General features: G+C 70.6%; 1 protein-coding gene across 5 annotated transcripts; it reads left to right on the top strand.

Moving 5' to 3' along the window:
• The first annotated feature begins 7,812 nt into the window (after nt 1-7,812).
• SHFL (shiftless antiviral inhibitor of ribosomal frameshifting) lies at nt 7,813-14,820 on the top strand. Of its 5 annotated transcripts, XM_077838753.1 has the most exons (9): nt 7,813-7,961; nt 9,978-10,119; nt 10,814-10,863; nt 11,161-11,205; nt 11,404-11,457; nt 12,605-12,760; nt 12,842-12,945; nt 13,076-13,224; nt 13,902-14,820. In XM_077838753.1, exons 1-9 carry the CDS (start codon nt 7,935-7,937, stop codon nt 14,105-14,107), a joined length of 933 nt encoding a protein of 310 aa, XP_077694879.1. In that variant the 5' UTR covers nt 7,813-7,934; the 3' UTR covers nt 14,108-14,820. The 5 variants fall into 5 exon arrangements, with proteins under 5 accessions (XP_077694879.1, XP_077694880.1, XP_077694882.1 ...); XM_077838754.1 differs by lacking the exon at nt 11,161-11,205 and having other exon boundaries at nt 11,419-11,457; XM_077838756.1 differs by lacking the exon at nt 12,605-12,760 and having other exon boundaries at nt 11,419-11,457.
• Nucleotides 14,821-15,779: the final 959 nt, after the last annotated feature.

The following is a 15,779-nucleotide window of genomic DNA, read 5'->3' as shown; positions in this document are numbered from 1 at the left end:
GGTGCTGAGGGAGTGAGGCACTGTCATGGAGTGTGGGGGTGTCCAGGGCCTGCACCCCTCTTCCTGGGATTCACTGAGACTCTCAGCCAGCCAGTAAAGTGGAAGGTTTATTGGACCACAGGAACAGTCCCAAACAGAGCTTGTGGGTACAACCAGGACCCCTCAGTCAAGTCCTTCTGGGGGAGCAGGGAGCTTAGACCCCAGCCCTGGGGTTCCCTGCGTTTCTCCACCCAGCCCCAAACTGAAACTAAACCCCCCCCAGCAGGCTCCCTTCTGCAGCCTCTGATCACATTCCTGGGCAGAGGTGTCACCTCCCCGCCCCGTCCTGGCTCAGGTGACAGGCTCTCAGGTCTCCCCTCCCCAGGGCACATTCCCAGGTCAACACTCCCCCCTCCCTGCTGTGTCCCATCTCTCCCCCCTTCGAGACTGAACTGAGCGGGGTCACTGTGACCAGTGACCTGGGGAAGTTCGGGCCCCCTCTCCGGGACAGCGCATCCGCTATCAGGTTGGCACTTCCCTTCACGTGGACCATGTCCATGTCGTAATCCTGCAGGAGCAGGCTCCACCTCAGGAGCTTGGCGTTGGCTCCTTTCATCTGGGGCAGCCAGGTCAGGGGAGAGTGGTCGGTGTAGACGGTGAAGTGTCGCCCGAAGAGATAGGGCTCTAGTTTCTTGAGGGCCCACACCATGGCCAGGCACTCCTTCTCGATGGCCGCGTAGTGTTGCTCCCGGGGTAGCAACTTCTTGCTCAGGTACACGATGGGGTGTCTCTCCCACTTTTCATCCTCCTGCATTAACCCTGCCCCCAGTCCCATGTCGGAGGCGTCGGTGAACACCACAAAGGGCTTATCAAAGTCTGGGTTTGCCAGAATTGGGCCACTGACCAGAGCCTCCTTCAGCGCCCGGAAAGCCTCCTGGCACTGCTCGGTCCAGACCACCTTGTCTGGCTTCCCCTTCTTGCATAGCTCAGTGATGGGGGCGGCTATGGCGCTAAAGTGGGGCACAAATCTTCGGTAGTATCCTGCCATCCCAATAAAGGCTTGGACCTGCTTTTTGGTGTGGGGAGCGGGCCAGTCTCTGATCACCTCCACCTTGGCTGGTTCCGGCTTTAGGCGGCGGCTCCCCACCCGATGGCCCAGGTAAGATACTTTCGCCATCCCCACCTTGCACTTCTCCGCTTTTACAGTCAGCCCAGCCCCCTGGAGTCGGTCCAGCACTTGTCTAACCTGGGACACATGGTCCTCCCATGTCTGGCTAAAGACACAGATGACATCAATATACGCCACGGCAAAACTCTCCATCCCCCTCAGTAGCTGGTCCATTAGGCGCTGGAAGGTGGCCGGCGCTCCCTTGAGGCCGAAAGGCAGGGTCAGGAACTCAGAGCCCCAGAGGGGTGATAAAGGCTGATTTCAGCCGGGCATCTGCATCCAGCGGCACTTGCCAGTAGCCCTTAATAAGGTCCATGGTGGTAAGGTACCGAGCTCCTCCCAGCTTGTCTAGGAGCTCGTCAGGCCTGGGCATGGGGTAGGCATCAGATACAGTGATGGCATTGAGCTTCCGATCGTCCACACAGAACCGGACCGACCCGTCCTTTTTGGGGACCAGCATCACTGGCAAGGCCCAAGGGCTGGATCACCCCCAAAGCCAGCATGTCCCGGACTTCTCTTTCCAGGTCCTGAGCAGTTTTCCCTGTGACTCGGAAGGGGGAGCATCTTATCGGTGGGTGCGACCCCGTCTGCACCCGGTGGACAGTCAGATTAGTGCGTCCAGGCTGGTTGGAAAACAGCTGTCGGGACGGATGAAGCACCCCCCGACCTCAGCTTGCTGGGCAGGGGTTAGCTGATCCGAGAGGGGAATTGTTTCCAGGGGGGAACCAGCTCTGGTCTCAGGGAATAGATCTACTAAAGGGTCATCTCCCTGCTCCTCCCACTGTCCACACACGGCCAACACCACATTCCCCCTGGCATAATATGGCTTCATCATATTCACATGGTACACCCGGCGGTGGTGCGCCCGGTCCGACAGCTCCACCACATAGTTTACCTCGTTTAGCTGCTTGACGACCTTGAAAGGGCCCTCCCAGGCGGCCTGTAGTTTGTTCTTTCTCACGGGGATGAGAACCATCACCGGATCCCCGGTGGCGTAGGCCCGGGCCCGCGCCGTGCGGTCATACCAGACCTTCTGCTTCTTCTGGGCTCTGGCCAGATTCTCCCTGGCCAGGCCCAAGAGTTCAGCCAGTCTCTCTCGGAAGATCAGGACATACTCCACCACTGACTCTCCATCGGGAGTGGCCTTCCCCTCCCACTCGTCTCTCATCAGGTCCAGGGGGCCCCTCACCCTCCTGCCATATAACAGTTCGAAAGGCGAAAATCCGGTCGACTCCTGGGGCACCTCCCTGTACGCGAACAGCAGGTGAGGTAAGTACTTGTCCCAATCCTGCGGGTGCTGGTTCATAAAGGTTTTCAGCATCATCTTTAGCGTCCCGTTAAACCTCTCCACCAGCCCATTGGACTGGGGGTGATAAGCTGAGGCCCAGTCGTGCCGGACCCCACATTTCTCCCACAAGCACCGGAGCAGGGCCGACATGAAGTTGGATCCTTGGTCTGTCAAGACTTCCTTGGGGAACCCCACTCGGCTGAAAATGGTCAGGAGTGCATCGGCCACGGTGTCTGCTTCAATGGAAGCTAAGGGCACTGCCTCGGGGTAGCGGGTGGCGAAATCTACCACCACCAAAATGTATTTCTTCCCCGACTGGGTCATCTTGCTGAGAGGCCCCACGATGTCCATGGCCACCTTCTGGAAAGGCTCCTCTATGATGGGCAAAGGTCTCAAAGCCACTTTCTCCTTGTCCTGGGCCTTCCCCACCCTCTGACAGGGGTCACAGGATCGGCAATACTGCCGGACCGTGGTAAAGACCCCGGGCCAGTAAAAGTTCTGTAGCAACCTCTGCCGGGTGCGCCGGATTCCCTGGTGCCCTGCGAGGGGGATGTCTTGGGCCAGGTACAGGAGCTTGCGGCGATACTTCTGGGGGACCATCAGCTGCCTCCTGATCCCACAGGACTCCACTTCCCCTGCGGGAGCCCATTCTCGGTACAGGAACCCCTTCTCCCACAGGAGCCTCTCCTGGCAGCCTCTCCTCATGGTGCGTACCACACCGAGGTTGGCCAGGTCCCTGAGCTTCCGCAAGGAGGGATCTTTCCTCAACTCGGCCTGGAACTCAGCGGCTGGGGAAGGGATGGGGCCCGGTTCCCTGTCACTGGCCAAGCCTGAGGCCACAGCCTCTCTGAGCCATGCCCCTTGGCGCTCCCTCCCCACCAGGGTAGGGTCCTGCGCCCCCAGTGTGGTACCCTCCCCGAGGCCAGAGAGCAGTGCCCCTCGCCGGCTCTGGCTACGGGTCACAACCAGGGCAGTCTGGGGGTTGCTTGACCAGTCCTCTAGGTCTCCCCCCATCAAAACCTCAGTGGGCAAATGGTGGTGTACCCCCACGTCCTTGGGGCCCTCCTTGGCCCCCCATTTCAGGTGTACCCTTGCCACGGGCACCTTGAATGGGGTCCCGCCCACCCCCGTCAGGTGGTAAGCTGGCAGCCCCCCTTGCCTGGGCCATCTGCCCCTCGTCCCGCTGGGTTCCTGAGTAGGTGCCCTCTCTGTCAGCTCTGCCCAGTCTGTCCCTGAGCCCGGGGCACTGGGTCTGTACGTGGCCTCTCTGGCCACAGTGATAGCAGCTCAGGTCACGTTGGTCCCCTCGAGCGGGTCGGAGGGGCCCGATGCCAGGCGTTCCCTCTGGGAGGGGCCTCTCCCTATTTCCCCGCTGGGAGGTCCCATGGTGACTCTCTCTCTGCATCGGGGGGGGCCTGTTCTTTTGTGACTCCTCCCGGCTACCCCCTGACCGACTGTTCACAAACTCGTCGGCCAGCTGCCCTGCGTGCTGGGGGTTCTCGAGCTTTTTGTCCACCAGCCACAGCCTCAGGTCGGAAGGGCACTGTTCATACAGTTGCTCCAGTACAATTAGGTCAAGCAGGTCCTCTTTAGCTTGGGCCCCAGCTGTCCACTTGCGGGCATATCCCTGCATCCGGTTGGCCAGTTGTAGGTAGGTGACCTCAGGCATTTTACGCTGACTCCGGAACCTTCTCCGGTACATCTCGGGGGTCAGCCCAAACTCACGGAGCAGGGCCTGTTTGAACAGTTCGTAGTCCCCTGCCTCCGCCCCTGTTATTCGGCTGTACACCTCCACGGCTTTGGGGTCCAGTAAGGGGGTGAGAAACTGGAGCCTGTCGGCAGGGTCAACCCTGTGCATCTCGCAGACAATCTATGTCCTCCCCCTCCTTACACTGGGCCAGGAAGCACTTATCAAAGCTCCTTGCAGTCTGGGGTCCCCCCTCATTCACCGCAGCCGGGACCCCACTGCTCCTCAGCCTGGCCAGCTCCAGCTCATGCTGTCTCTGCTTCTCTTCATGCTGTCTCTGTTTCTCCTCCTCCTGCTCATGCTGGCGTTGTCTCTCCTTCTCTTCCCGCTCATGCTGACGCTGCTTTTCAGGATCCTCCAGCTCCCTCATTTTCATCTCCCTCTCCCATTCCAGCCACCTCCACTCCAGGGATGGGGAGCTCCGCCGGGAGGATCCCCTGCTGGCTGCCGGGGTCAGGGTGCCCTCGGTATTCGCCGGGCTTCCCCCAACCCCTCCCCCAGGCCTAGGTAGGAAGGGTCTCGGGATGTCCTCGGCAGCAGTCTGACCCCTCCCAGCCCGGTCAGGCCCCAGGGCCCATGCTGCGTCCGCCGGGCAGCTTCCCTGCGGGACAGGGATCAGCGATCCCCCTCCTCCAACTGGGCAATCAGCTGTTCCTTGGTGGACCTCCCAATGCGCAGCCCCCTCTGCCTGCACAGCTCCACCAGGTCGCTCTTAAGGCGTTTAGCGTACATCTCCCTGCTGGCCACTCACAGGCCTGGGCAGTTGTCACGGAGTGGGGGGGAGTCCGGGGCCTGCACCCCTCTTCCTGGGATTCACTGAGACGCTCAGCCAGCCAGTAAAATGGAAGGTTTATTGGACAACAGGAACACAGTCCAAAACAGAGGTTGTGGGTACAACCAGGACCCCTCAGTCAAGTCCTTCTGGGGAGCAGGGAGCTTAGACCCCAGCCCTGGGGTTCCCTGCGTTCCTCCCCCCAGCCCCAAACTGAAACTAAACCCCCCCAGCAGGTTCCCTTCTGCAGCCTCTGTTCACGTTCCCAGGCAGAGGTGTTACCTCCCCCTCTCCCTCCTGGCTCAGGTTACCGGCTCTCAGGTCTCCCAGGGAAACTCCCCTGCCACATTCCCAGGTCAACACTCCCCACTCCCTGCTGTCCTCATAGGCGCCCCCTTGCCCCATCAAGCCCCAGCTCCCTCCAAAGAGGGTTGGAGCTGCTGGCACTGCAGAGAGGTCGGCCAGGTGCCCGGCCTGCATTGGGGGGTGAAGGCTACTCTGGGGCACCCCAGGATTGAGGCAGGCGTGTTACACCTCCGTTTTCACACCTACCCCGTTTTGAGAAGGCAAAGGGGAAGGGTCAGGGTCAGGCCTGGGGCAGGGGTTTGGCTCCTTGGACCAGCCAGGCGAGGACCCATCTAGCCTGGTACCCTGCCTCCGGCAGGAACAGCACCCCAGACGAAGGGCTGGGGACCCTGCTGGGGGTCGGGACGAGCCCCCTCTGGGGCCAAAGGCGTTTCCAGGGGCCTTCCTCCCACCGCAAAGCAGCCCGACCCCCCATCAGGTCTCAGACACCGGGCAGAGCCCAGCAGGGAATAGGAGAGACGCTCCCCGGGGGCTGGAGGGGGGAGGAGCCCAGGTGCCCCTGGGCGCTGTGGGGGTCCGGGCGCCCGGCGCTGGAGGGGGGAGGAGCCCGGGTGCCCTGGGCGCTGTGGGGGTCCGGGCGCCCGGCGCTGGAGGGGGGAGGAGCCCGGGTGCCCCTGGGCGCTGTGGGGGTCCGGGCGCCCGGCGCTGGAGGGGGGAGGAGCCCGGGTGCCCTGAGCGCTGTGGGGGTCCGGGCGCCCGGCGCTGGAGGGGGGAGGAGCCCGGGTGCCCTGGGCGCTGTGGGGGTCCGGGCGCCCGGCGCTGGAGGGGGGAGGAGCCCGGGTGCCCTGAGCGCTGTGGGGGTCCGGGCGCCCGGCGCTGGAGGGGGGAGGAGCCCGGGTGCCCTGAGCGCTGTGGGGGTCCGGGCGCCCGGCGCTGGAGGGGGGAGGAGCCCGGGTGCCCTGAGCGCTGTGGGGGTCCGGGCGCCCGGCGCTGGAGGGGGGAGGAGCCCGGGTGCCCTGGGCGCTGTGGGGGTCCGGGCGCCCGGCGCTGGAGGGGGGAGGAGCCCGGGTACCCCTGGGCGCTGTGGGGGTCCGGGCGCCCGGCGCTGGAGGGGGGAGGAGCCCGGGTGCCCTGAGCGCTGTGGGGGTCCGGGCGCCCGGCGCTGGAGGGGGGAGGAGCCCGGGTGCCCCCGGGCGCTGTGGGGGTCCGGGCGCCCGGCGCTGGAGGGGGGAGGAGCCCGGGTGCCCTGAGCGCTGTGGGGGTCCGGGCGCCCGGCGCTGGAGGGGGGAGGAGCCCGGGTGCCCCCGGGCGCTGTGGGGGTCCGGGCGCCCGGCGCTGGAGGGGGGAGGAGCCCGGGTGCCCCCGGGCGCTGTGGGGGTCCGGGCGCCCGGCGCTGGAGGGGGGAGGAGCCCGGGTGCCCCCGGGCGCTGTGGGGGTCCGGGCGCCCGGCGCTGGAGTGGGGAGGAGCCCGGGTGCCCCCGGGCGCTGTGGGGGTCCGGGCGCCCGGCGCTGGAGTGGGGAGGAGCCCGGGTGCCCCCGGGCGCTGTGGGGGTCCGGGCGCCCGGCGCTGGAGTGGGGAGGAGCCCGGGTGCCCCCGGGCGCTGTGGGGGTCCGGGCGCCCGGCGCTGGAGGGGGGAGGAGCCCGGGTGCCCCCGGGCGCTGTGGGGGTCCGGGCGCCCGGAGCTGGAGTGGGGAGGAGCCCGGGTGCCCCCGGGCGCTGTGGGGGTCCGGGCGCCCGGCGCTGGAGTGGGGAGGAGCCCGGGTGCCCCCGGGCGCTGTGGGGGTCCGGGCGCCCGGCGCTGGAGGGGGGAGGAGCCCGGGTGCCCCTGGGCGCTGTGGGGGTCCGGGCGCCCGGCGCTGGAGGGGGGAGGAGCCCGGGTGCCCCGGGCGCTGTGGGGGTCCGGGCGCCCGGCGCTGGAGGGGGGAGGAGCCCGGGTGCCCCCGGGCGCTGTGGGGGTCCGGGCGCCCGGCGCTGGAGTGGGGAGGAGCCCGGGTGCCCCGGGCGCTGTGGGGGTCCGGGCGCCCGGCGCTGGAGGGGGGAGGAGCCCGGGTGCCCCCGGGCGCTGTGGGGGTCCGGGCGCCCGGCGCTGGAGGGGGGGAGGAGCCCGGGTGCCCCTGGGCGCTGTGGGGGTCCGGGCGCCCGGCGCTGGAGGGGGGAGGAGCCCGGGTGTCCCTGGGCGCTGTGGGGGTCCGGGCGCTCCGGGGCTGGAGGGGGGAGGAGCCCGGGTGTCCCTGGGCGCTGTGGGGGTCCGGGCGCCCGGCGCTGGAGGGGGGAGGAGCCCGGGTGCCCCGGGCGCTGTGGGGGTCCGGGCGCCCGGCGCTGGAGGGGGGAGGAGCCCGGGTGTCCCTGGGCGCTGTGGGGGTCCGGGCGCCCGGCGCTGGAGGGGGGAGGAGCCCGGGTGCCCCGGGCGCTGTGGGGGTCCGGGCGCCCGGCGCTGGAGGGGGGAGGAGCCCGGGTGCCCCGGGCGCTGTGGGGGTCCGGGCGCCCGGCGCTGGAGTGGGGAGGAGCCCGGGTGCCCCGGGCGCTGTGGGGGTCCGGGCGCTCCGGGGCGCTGCCCCCACCCGCCGGCCGCGCCGATCGAAAGCGAAAGCGGCTCCGGGCGGGGGCGGGTCCGGGCGCAGGAGGCCCCGGCCGGGTCGGTCGCTGCGCGCCGCGGAGCCGCCCGGCAGCACCATGGAGCGCCGCGGGGAGGAGGTGGAGGTACCGCCGCCGAGCGAGGGGCCGGGGCCGGGGGGCGCGGCTTGGGGCCGGGGGGGGGCGCGTGCATCTCGGGGGGGCCTGGGGCACACGCTGGGGGGCAGTGTGGGGTGCGCTAGGGAGGCAGGGGCCGATCCATGGAGGGCAGGGTTTGCTGCCCCACCCGCCCCACGCTCCAAGGGGCCCCCAGGGGCTCCCCGCGGCGTGTGACCCGCAGCCCCATGGGCCCCGAAGCCTCTGCCGGGCCTCGAGCCGCTGCGGGGCACCCCGGACCCGGTTTGGCCTCCCCCTTCCCCGGCAGGCCCCGGGGAGCGTGTGGGGCTCGGCGCTGCCGGGCCCGCTGGGGGTCTTCGCCCTCTCACGCCTCTGGGCTTCTGCGGGCCTCAGGGGAGGATCCCTGCCAGGGGCTGTGGGGGGCGCCAGGAGAGCCCAGGGCTTCGGGGGCAAGGGGAATCTTTAGAGGGGGTCCCCGGCTGGAGGGCAGCCTGCCCCCCGGCATGGCAGCAGGCGGGGGGAGCCCGGCCCCTCTGGGACACCCAAGCAGGCAGGAGCCTCATCCCGGCGGGGTGTTTGCATGAGGGCCCCTGGTGCTGGGCATGCGAGAGCCGCAGAGCTGGCTCCCCTGGGCTCTGGTGCCCCTCACCCTGCGGCCTGGTGCCAGCCCCGTGCAGGGAGCAGGGCAGAGAGCCAGCGGGCCCTGCGCTTTGGATCGCAGCGGGTCTGCCGGGGGCAGGGGGCCTGTGCTGGCCGGAAGAAGCTCGGGGCGCGGTGGGCGAAGACATGAGCCAGGCAGTGCCCAGCTGGCGGGATCTGGCAGGAAAAGAGGAACTGGGGGCGATGACAAAGTGGTTTCAGCTCCCCCCTGCTCCCGCCCGCACCCCCAGAAGGGCTCGCTGCTGGTGTCCGCTCTGGCCCCGCGCTGCGAGCCAGGCGGGGAAGGCCCTCGAGGGCAGTCACCTCCCCGGCCAGGTGGGCGGGGGGCAGAGGCCGGCATATGAGCTCAGCCCCCCCCCCTTGTGCTCGGCGAATGGAGCCCCCCTTGGGGAGCAGAGGCCTGGGAGCTGAGCCAATGGGGCGCGCTCCCCCTGGCAGGGACTCCCCAAACAAGCCACCGTGTGGCACTGCCAGGCCTCCCGGGGGTGGAGAGAACAAACCACTCAAACCTGCAGATGGGTGGCCCCGGCAGGGAAAGGGCCTGGGGCCAGCCGCGGTGAGGGGGCCCCGGGGGGGGGGGGGGGCGTGCCCGTGCCAGCTGCGGTGGGGGGCCCGGGGGGGGGGCCGTGCCCGTGCCGGCCGCGGTGGGGGGCCCGGGGGGGGGGGGCCGTGCCCTGCCGGCCGCGGTGGGGGGCCCGGGGGGGGCCGTGCCCTGCCGGCCGCGGTGAGGGGTCCGGGGGGGGAGCCGTGCCCTGCCGGCCGCGGTGAGGGGCCCGGGGGGGGGAGCCGTGCCCTGCCGGCCGCGGTAAGGGGGCCCGGGGGGGGGGGGCCGTGCCCGTGCCGGCCGCGGTGGGGGGCCCGGGGGGGGGGAGCCGTGCCCTGCCGGCCACGGTGAGGGGTCCGGGGGGGGAGCCGTGCCCTGCCGGCCGCGGTGAGGGGTCCGGGGGGGGGGCCGTGCCCTGCCGGCCGCGGTGAGCGGGCCTGGGGGGGGGCCGTGCCCTGCCGGCCGCGGTGAGGGGGGCCCGGGGGGGGGGGCCGTGCCCTGCCGGCCGCGGTGAGGGGGGCCCGGGGGGGGGGGCCGTGCCCTGCCGGCCGCGGTGAGGGGGGCCCGGGGGGGGGGGCCGTGCCCTGCCGGCCGCGGTGAGGGGGGCCCGGGGGGGGGGCCGTGCCCTGCCGGCCGCGGTGAGGGGGGCCCGGGGGGGGGGGCCGTGCCCTGCCGGCCGCGGTGAGCGGGCCTGGGGGGGGCCGTGCCCTGCCGGCCGCGGTGAGCGGGCCTGGGGGGGGCCGTGCCCTGCCGGCCGCGGTGGGGGGCCCGGGGGGGGGGGCCGTGCCCTGCCGGCCGCGGTAAGGGCCCGTCTCTGGCAGCTGGAGAAGAGCGTGCGGCGGCTGCGGGAGAAGTTCTACGGGCGGGTGAGCGTGGAGGAGGCCGCGCTGCTCATGTGCCGCTACCAGAACAACCATGCCATGGTCTGCAAGGTCATCGTGCTGTGCCGGGAGCAGCTGGGGGGTGAGTGCGGGGGCGGGGGGGCATGTGAGGGCTGCATGAGCCGGGCCCGGCGAGGCAGGCTCGGGGGGGGGGGGGCAGAGGAGCCGGGCCCGGCGAGGCAGGCTGGGGGGGGGGCAGAGGAGCCGGGCCCGGCGAGGCAGGCTGCGGGGGGGGCAGAGGAGCCGGGCCCGGCGAGGCAGGCTGGGGGGGCAGAGGAGCCGGCCCAGCGAGGCAGGCTGGGGGGGGGGGGCAGAGGAGCCGGGCCCGGCGAGGCAGGCTCGGGGGGGGGGGGCAGAGGAGCCGGCCCGGCGAGGCAGGCTGGTGGGGGGGCAGAGGAACCGGGCCCGGCGAGGCAGGCTGGGGGGGGGGCAGAGGAGCCAGGCCCGGCGAGGCAGGCTGGGGGGGGGGGGCAGAGGAGCCAGGCCCGGCGAGGCAGGCTCGGGGTGGGGGGCAGAGGAGCCGGGCCCGGCGAGGCAGGCTGGTGGGGGGGGCAGAGGAACCGGGCCCGGCGAGGCAGGCTCGGGGTGGGGGGCAGAGGAGCCAGGCCCGGCGAGGCAGGCTGGGGGGGGGGGGGGCAGAGGAGCCAGGCCCGGCGAGGCAGGCTCGGGGGGGGGGGGCAGAGGAGCCGGCCCGGCGAGGCAGGCTCGGGGTGGGGGGCAGAGGAGCCGGGCCCGGCGAGGCAGGCGGGGGGTAACCATGGTCTGTCCTGCCCTAGACGCAGACCCCGAGGAGCGCCGGACTCTGGAGCACGACCCGGTGGTGAAGGTAGTTCACTCTCCATTCTCGTCCCACCATAGGAGGGGGGACGTGGGGGGGGGGGGGGCTGTGGTCGGCATTTGGGAGACCCTGGGCCGAGGTGCAGACTGGACCGGACACTGCTTGGGCTCTGTCTCACGGGGTGGCCAGCCAGGCTGCACGGGGCCCACTGCTGGCCGGGCGGAGAGCAGGGGGGCGTCTGTGCAGCCTGGGGCCCGGGGCTGGGCTGGGTCATCCAGCCGGTGGGGAGCCCCGGGTCTCGCTGAGCCGTCCCCTCATGCCAGGCTCCTCTCGCTTCCCGTCTAGAAAGTGGTGGAGAAACTGAAGCAAGAAGAGGAGCAACAGAAACAGGTGTGTGTGCCGATCGCTCTGTGCGTGTGCACAGGTGTGCCGGTGGATCTGTGCGTGTCTGCACGTGTCCGTGTCCCTGGCTGGAGGGGAGGTGCCCGGCAGGGGAGGGGGATGCACCCCTGTCTTGGCACTGGGGTCACTGTTCACACACACCTGGTTATTTGCATTTGACTTTTATTTCTTCTCTCCCCACTCTCGCCCCCACCGGTGCAGAAACCCAGCCTCGACTGTGAGAACGACAAGGACATCGAGGTGAGGGGGGCCGGGCCCATGGGACCCACAGGGACGGAGACTTTGCTTCCCTGCTCCTGGCAGATCTTTCCCTTCGCTGTTACTACCGTGGCGAATAGAGGCCCTAGCTTGAGATGAGGCCCCGTCGCGCCGGGCGCTGCCCAGACCCCCCCCGAGACCAGGGCCCCGTCGCGCCGGGCGCTGCCCAGACCCCCCCCGAGACCAGGGCCCCGTCGCGCCGGGCGCCGCCCAGACCCCCCCGAGACCAGGGCCCCGTCTCGCCGGGCGCCGCCCAGACCCCCCCTGAGACCAGGGCCCCGTCGCGCCGGGCGCTGCCCGGACCCCCCCCGAGACCAGGGCCCCGTCGCGCCAGGCGCCTCCAGACCCCCCCCGAGACCGGGGCCCCGTCGCGCCGGGCGCCGCCCAGACCCCCCCCGAGACCAGGGCCCCGTCGCGCCGGGCGCCTCCAGACCCCCCCCGAGACCAGGGCCCCGTCGCGCCGGGCGCCGCCCAGACCCCCCCCGAGACCAGGGCCCCGTCGCGCCGGGCGCCGCCCAGACCCCCCCCGAGACCAGGGCCCCGTCGCGCCGGGCGCCGCCCAGACCCCCCCCGAGACCAGGGCCCCGTCGCACCGGGCGCCGCCCAGACCCCCCCCCGAGACCAGGGCCCCGTCGCGCGGGGCGCCGCCCAGACCCCCCCCGAGACCAGGGCCCCGTCGCGCCGGGCGCCGCCCAGACCCCCCCCGAGACCGGGGCCCCCGTCGCGCCGGGCGCCGCCCAGACCCCCCCCGAGACCGGGGCCCCGTCGCGCCGGGCGCCGCCCAGACCCCCCCCGAGACCGGGGCCCCGTCGCGCCGGGCGCCGCCCAGACCCCCCCCAAGACCAGGGCCCCGTCGCGCCGGGCGTCGCCCAGACCCCCCCCGAGACCAGGGCCCCGTCGCGCCGGGTGCTGCCCACACCCCGGCCGAGACCAGGGCCCCGTCGCGCCGGGCGCCGCCCAGACCCCCCCCAAGACCAGGGCCCCGGGCAACTCCCCATCTAACCACAGGCCGGGGGAAGGGGAAGGAGGCACCGAGGGGGGGCGGGACGTGCTCGCCCAGCACCTCAGCAGCAGAGGAGGGAGGAGGACGCAGGTGACCTGAGCCCCAGGCCCCCGTGCCGCCCCCCAGGCCATCGCCCAGCAGCTGCGGGTGCTGCCCCTGACGGAGCGGAACCTCCGCATGTTCGAGCACGCCAGCCGCAACCTCATCCCCTCGGCCGAGCGGCAGTTCGCCTGCCAGCCCTGCGACAGTGCCTGGTGGCGCCGCGTGCCCGAGAGAAAGCAGGTGCGTCCGCCGGGGCTGGCGGTGGGGCGGGCGGCCGTGGCCGTGGCCCAGGACACTCACGCTCCCTGGTGCCCCCCACAGGTGTCCCGGTGCCGGCTGTGTGGGAAGCGCTATGACCCGGTGCCCTACGACAGGATGTGGGGCACGGCCGAGTTCCTCTGCCCCGCCTGCAACCGCAGCTTCAGGTGAGGGGGGGTCTCCCCACGGCCTGCCCCTGCCATGGGGGGGGAGGGAGGGGGAGCACAGGCAGGCTCCAGCCAGCGGCTGGGGGCGGGGGGGAGCGTGACTCACAGCCACCCTCTCTCCTCCTGCCAGGGGCTCAGCACAGATGGGCATGGCCTCTCCCTGCTTCATCTGCGGCACCCGCGTGCTGCCCAGCCGCATCCTCTCGCCGCGCCAGGTCGCAGGGTCCCGGAGCCGTAACCCCCACTCCTGCTACGCTGAGGACTGCTACAACCGCCGAGGTGAGGGGCTGTTTGGGGAGGGGGGCTGGGAGCCAGGACTCCTGGGTTCTATCCCCAGCTCGGGGAGGGCAGTGGGGTCTGGTGGGTCAGAGCAGGGGGGAGCTGGGAGTTCGGACACGTGGTTTCCATCTGTCACGGCGTGGGGGGGAGTCCGGGGCCTGCACCCCTCTTCCTGGGATTCACTGAGACTCTCAGCCAGCCAGGAAAACGGAAGGTTTATTGGACCACAGGAGCACAGTCCAAAACAGAGCTTGTGGGTACAACCAGGACCCCTCAGTCAAGTCCTTCTGGGGGAGCAGAGAGCTTAGACCCCAGCCCTGGGGTTCCCTGCATTCCTCCCCCCAGCTCCAAACTGAAACTAACCCCCCACCACCAGCAGGCTCCCTCCTGCAGCCTCTGTCCACATTCCTGGGCAGAGGTGTCACCTCCCCCTCCCCCTCCCGGCTCAGGTGACAGGCTCTCAGGTCTCCCATCTCAGGTCTCCCAGGGAAACTCCCCTGCCACATTCCCAGGTCAACACTCCCCCCTCCCTGCTGCGTCCCACCATCCCTGGCTTTGCCACTGACTCAAGTCCCTTCCTTGCTCTGTGCCTCAGTTTCCCCTTGGTAACTTGGGAGCAGCGCCCTGCGAGCCCCGGCTACTGCCCCATTTGACACTGCTCCCTCCCCCCCCCACAGAGCCCCATGTGCCCGGCACCCACTGCGTCCACCCCCGCAGCCGCTCCAAGAACAGGCTGCCCAAGGTGCTGTTCGCCAGCCTGGAGCACCAGAGCACCGGCTCCACCGTGGCCACCTGCCTGAGCCAGGGCAGCCTGGCCCACTGCGACCTGGACGAGCTCCTCCTCGACGACCTGGCGGAGGAGAGCGAGGGCTCCGGGGACTAGCGCCCCTGCTGGCCCTGGGGCCCCTGCGCCCAGGGCTCTGTTTGCACTTTATCCTTCTCTCGGCTTTTCTCGCCTGGCCAGGCCGACCCCGCTCCTCGGAGCAGGTGGGGGTCCTCTCTGGGGCAGGGCTGGGGCCCGTCTCTGCCCAGCCCTGGTGGAAGCCGCAAGCCGGCCTGGTACTGCTGGGGCCCTGCGGGCGCTGGGCCTGGCACTGGATCTTTGCCTCCCCCTCAATTATTCCACGTAACTCTTACAGAACCAGGGTCTGGAGGGCCCCGGGGTCCCCTCCCCGATCCGGGGGGGCTGTGGGGATGGAGTCAGGGCCTGGATTTCAGGCTGAATTCCGGCTCTTTTGTTTCTCTCTTTGCTGGCTCAGGCCCTGGGCTTGCAGCATTGACCAAAGCCGAGCGGCTGGACGGGGCAAAGCCAGCTGCCCCTGGGACCAAACCAGGGCGGGCGCGGGGGGCAATTCTCCCCATGGCCCTGCCAGAGCCACTGCCCTCGCCCCTTTCCACGGCAGGCTCGGCTGGGCCAGCCCTTCTGTCCTGTGTCTGTCTGCACCGGGGGCAAGTCCCGAGCTTTAACCCCGAAGTGCCCATCCCCTCCTGCCACCCTGGGCCTGGGGGTTGCTGGGAGACGCCCATCACCGTGGTTACAGTTTCTTAGCAGCCACCGTTTTTTAAATTGATTCAGAATAAAGAAGGTTTGTCACAGCCGGCGTCCCGGGCGCTGCTGGGCTGGCAGGGCCGGGCGCGGGGAGCCCTGCCCAGGGACCGCGGTGCTGCCCTCTGTCCTGTGGCGATGCCCTGCCCTTCCCGGTGCCTGGGAGGAAGCTGGGCAGGATCCCTCCCTCCAGCAGCCCCGGGGGCTCAGGCGTGGGCTGGTGGGCCTGGGTGCTCATGCGTCAGGGGCAGGGGGCTTGGGCGTCCGGGGGGGCAGCTCCGGGGACTCGGGCATCAGGCGGCTCCGGGGGTTCTGGCGGCGTCGGGGGCGGGTGGCTCCGGGGGTTCAGGCGGCGTTGGGGTGGGCGGCTCTGGGGCATCGGGGGTTCGGGCGGCTCCGGGGCAGGTGGCTCCGGGGGTTCAGGCGGTGTCGGGGGCGGGCGGCTGCGGGGGTTCAGGCGGTGTCGGGGGCGGGTGGCTGCAGGGCGTCGGGGGTTCAGGCGGCTCCGGGGTGTCAGGGGCGGGCGGCTCCGGGGGTTCAGGCGGCGTCGGGGGTGGGCGGCTCTGGGGCGTCGGGGTGTCACGGAGTCCCCGGGCGATGCTCTGGAACTGCTCCCCATGAAGCCAGTCAGGACTCTGGGGCAGTCGCCTTTCTGTGAGCAGCCTGTCTGCAGGACACACAGCTCCCCCGGCTCCACCTTCCTGGGTCTGACCTCGGAGCATTCAGCCTCCTCTGCCCCCCATGCGCTTCCCACAGCGAGTCCGCCCAGGCAGGGCTCCTGGGGAAGCCAGAGGGTCCTGCCCCCCAACTCCGCAGTCAGACGTGACTCTCAGCCAGCCAGTAAAACAGAGGTTTATTAGATGACAGGAACATGGTCTAACACAGAGCTTGCAGGTGCAGAGAACAGGACCCCTCAGCTGGGTCCATTTTGGGGGGCAGTGAGCCAGACAACCACGTCTGCACTTCACTCCATGTCCCAGCCAGCCCCAAACTGAAACTCCCTCCAGCC

The sequence above is a fragment of the Eretmochelys imbricata genome, chromosome 20 (assembly GCF_965152235.1).
Source record: "Eretmochelys imbricata isolate rEreImb1 chromosome 20, rEreImb1.hap1, whole genome shotgun sequence".
NCBI lineage: Eukaryota > Metazoa > Chordata > Testudines > Cheloniidae > Eretmochelys > Eretmochelys imbricata.
The sequence above is the reverse complement of the archived record's forward strand: the minus strand, read 5'-3'. Positions and strand labels throughout refer to the sequence as shown.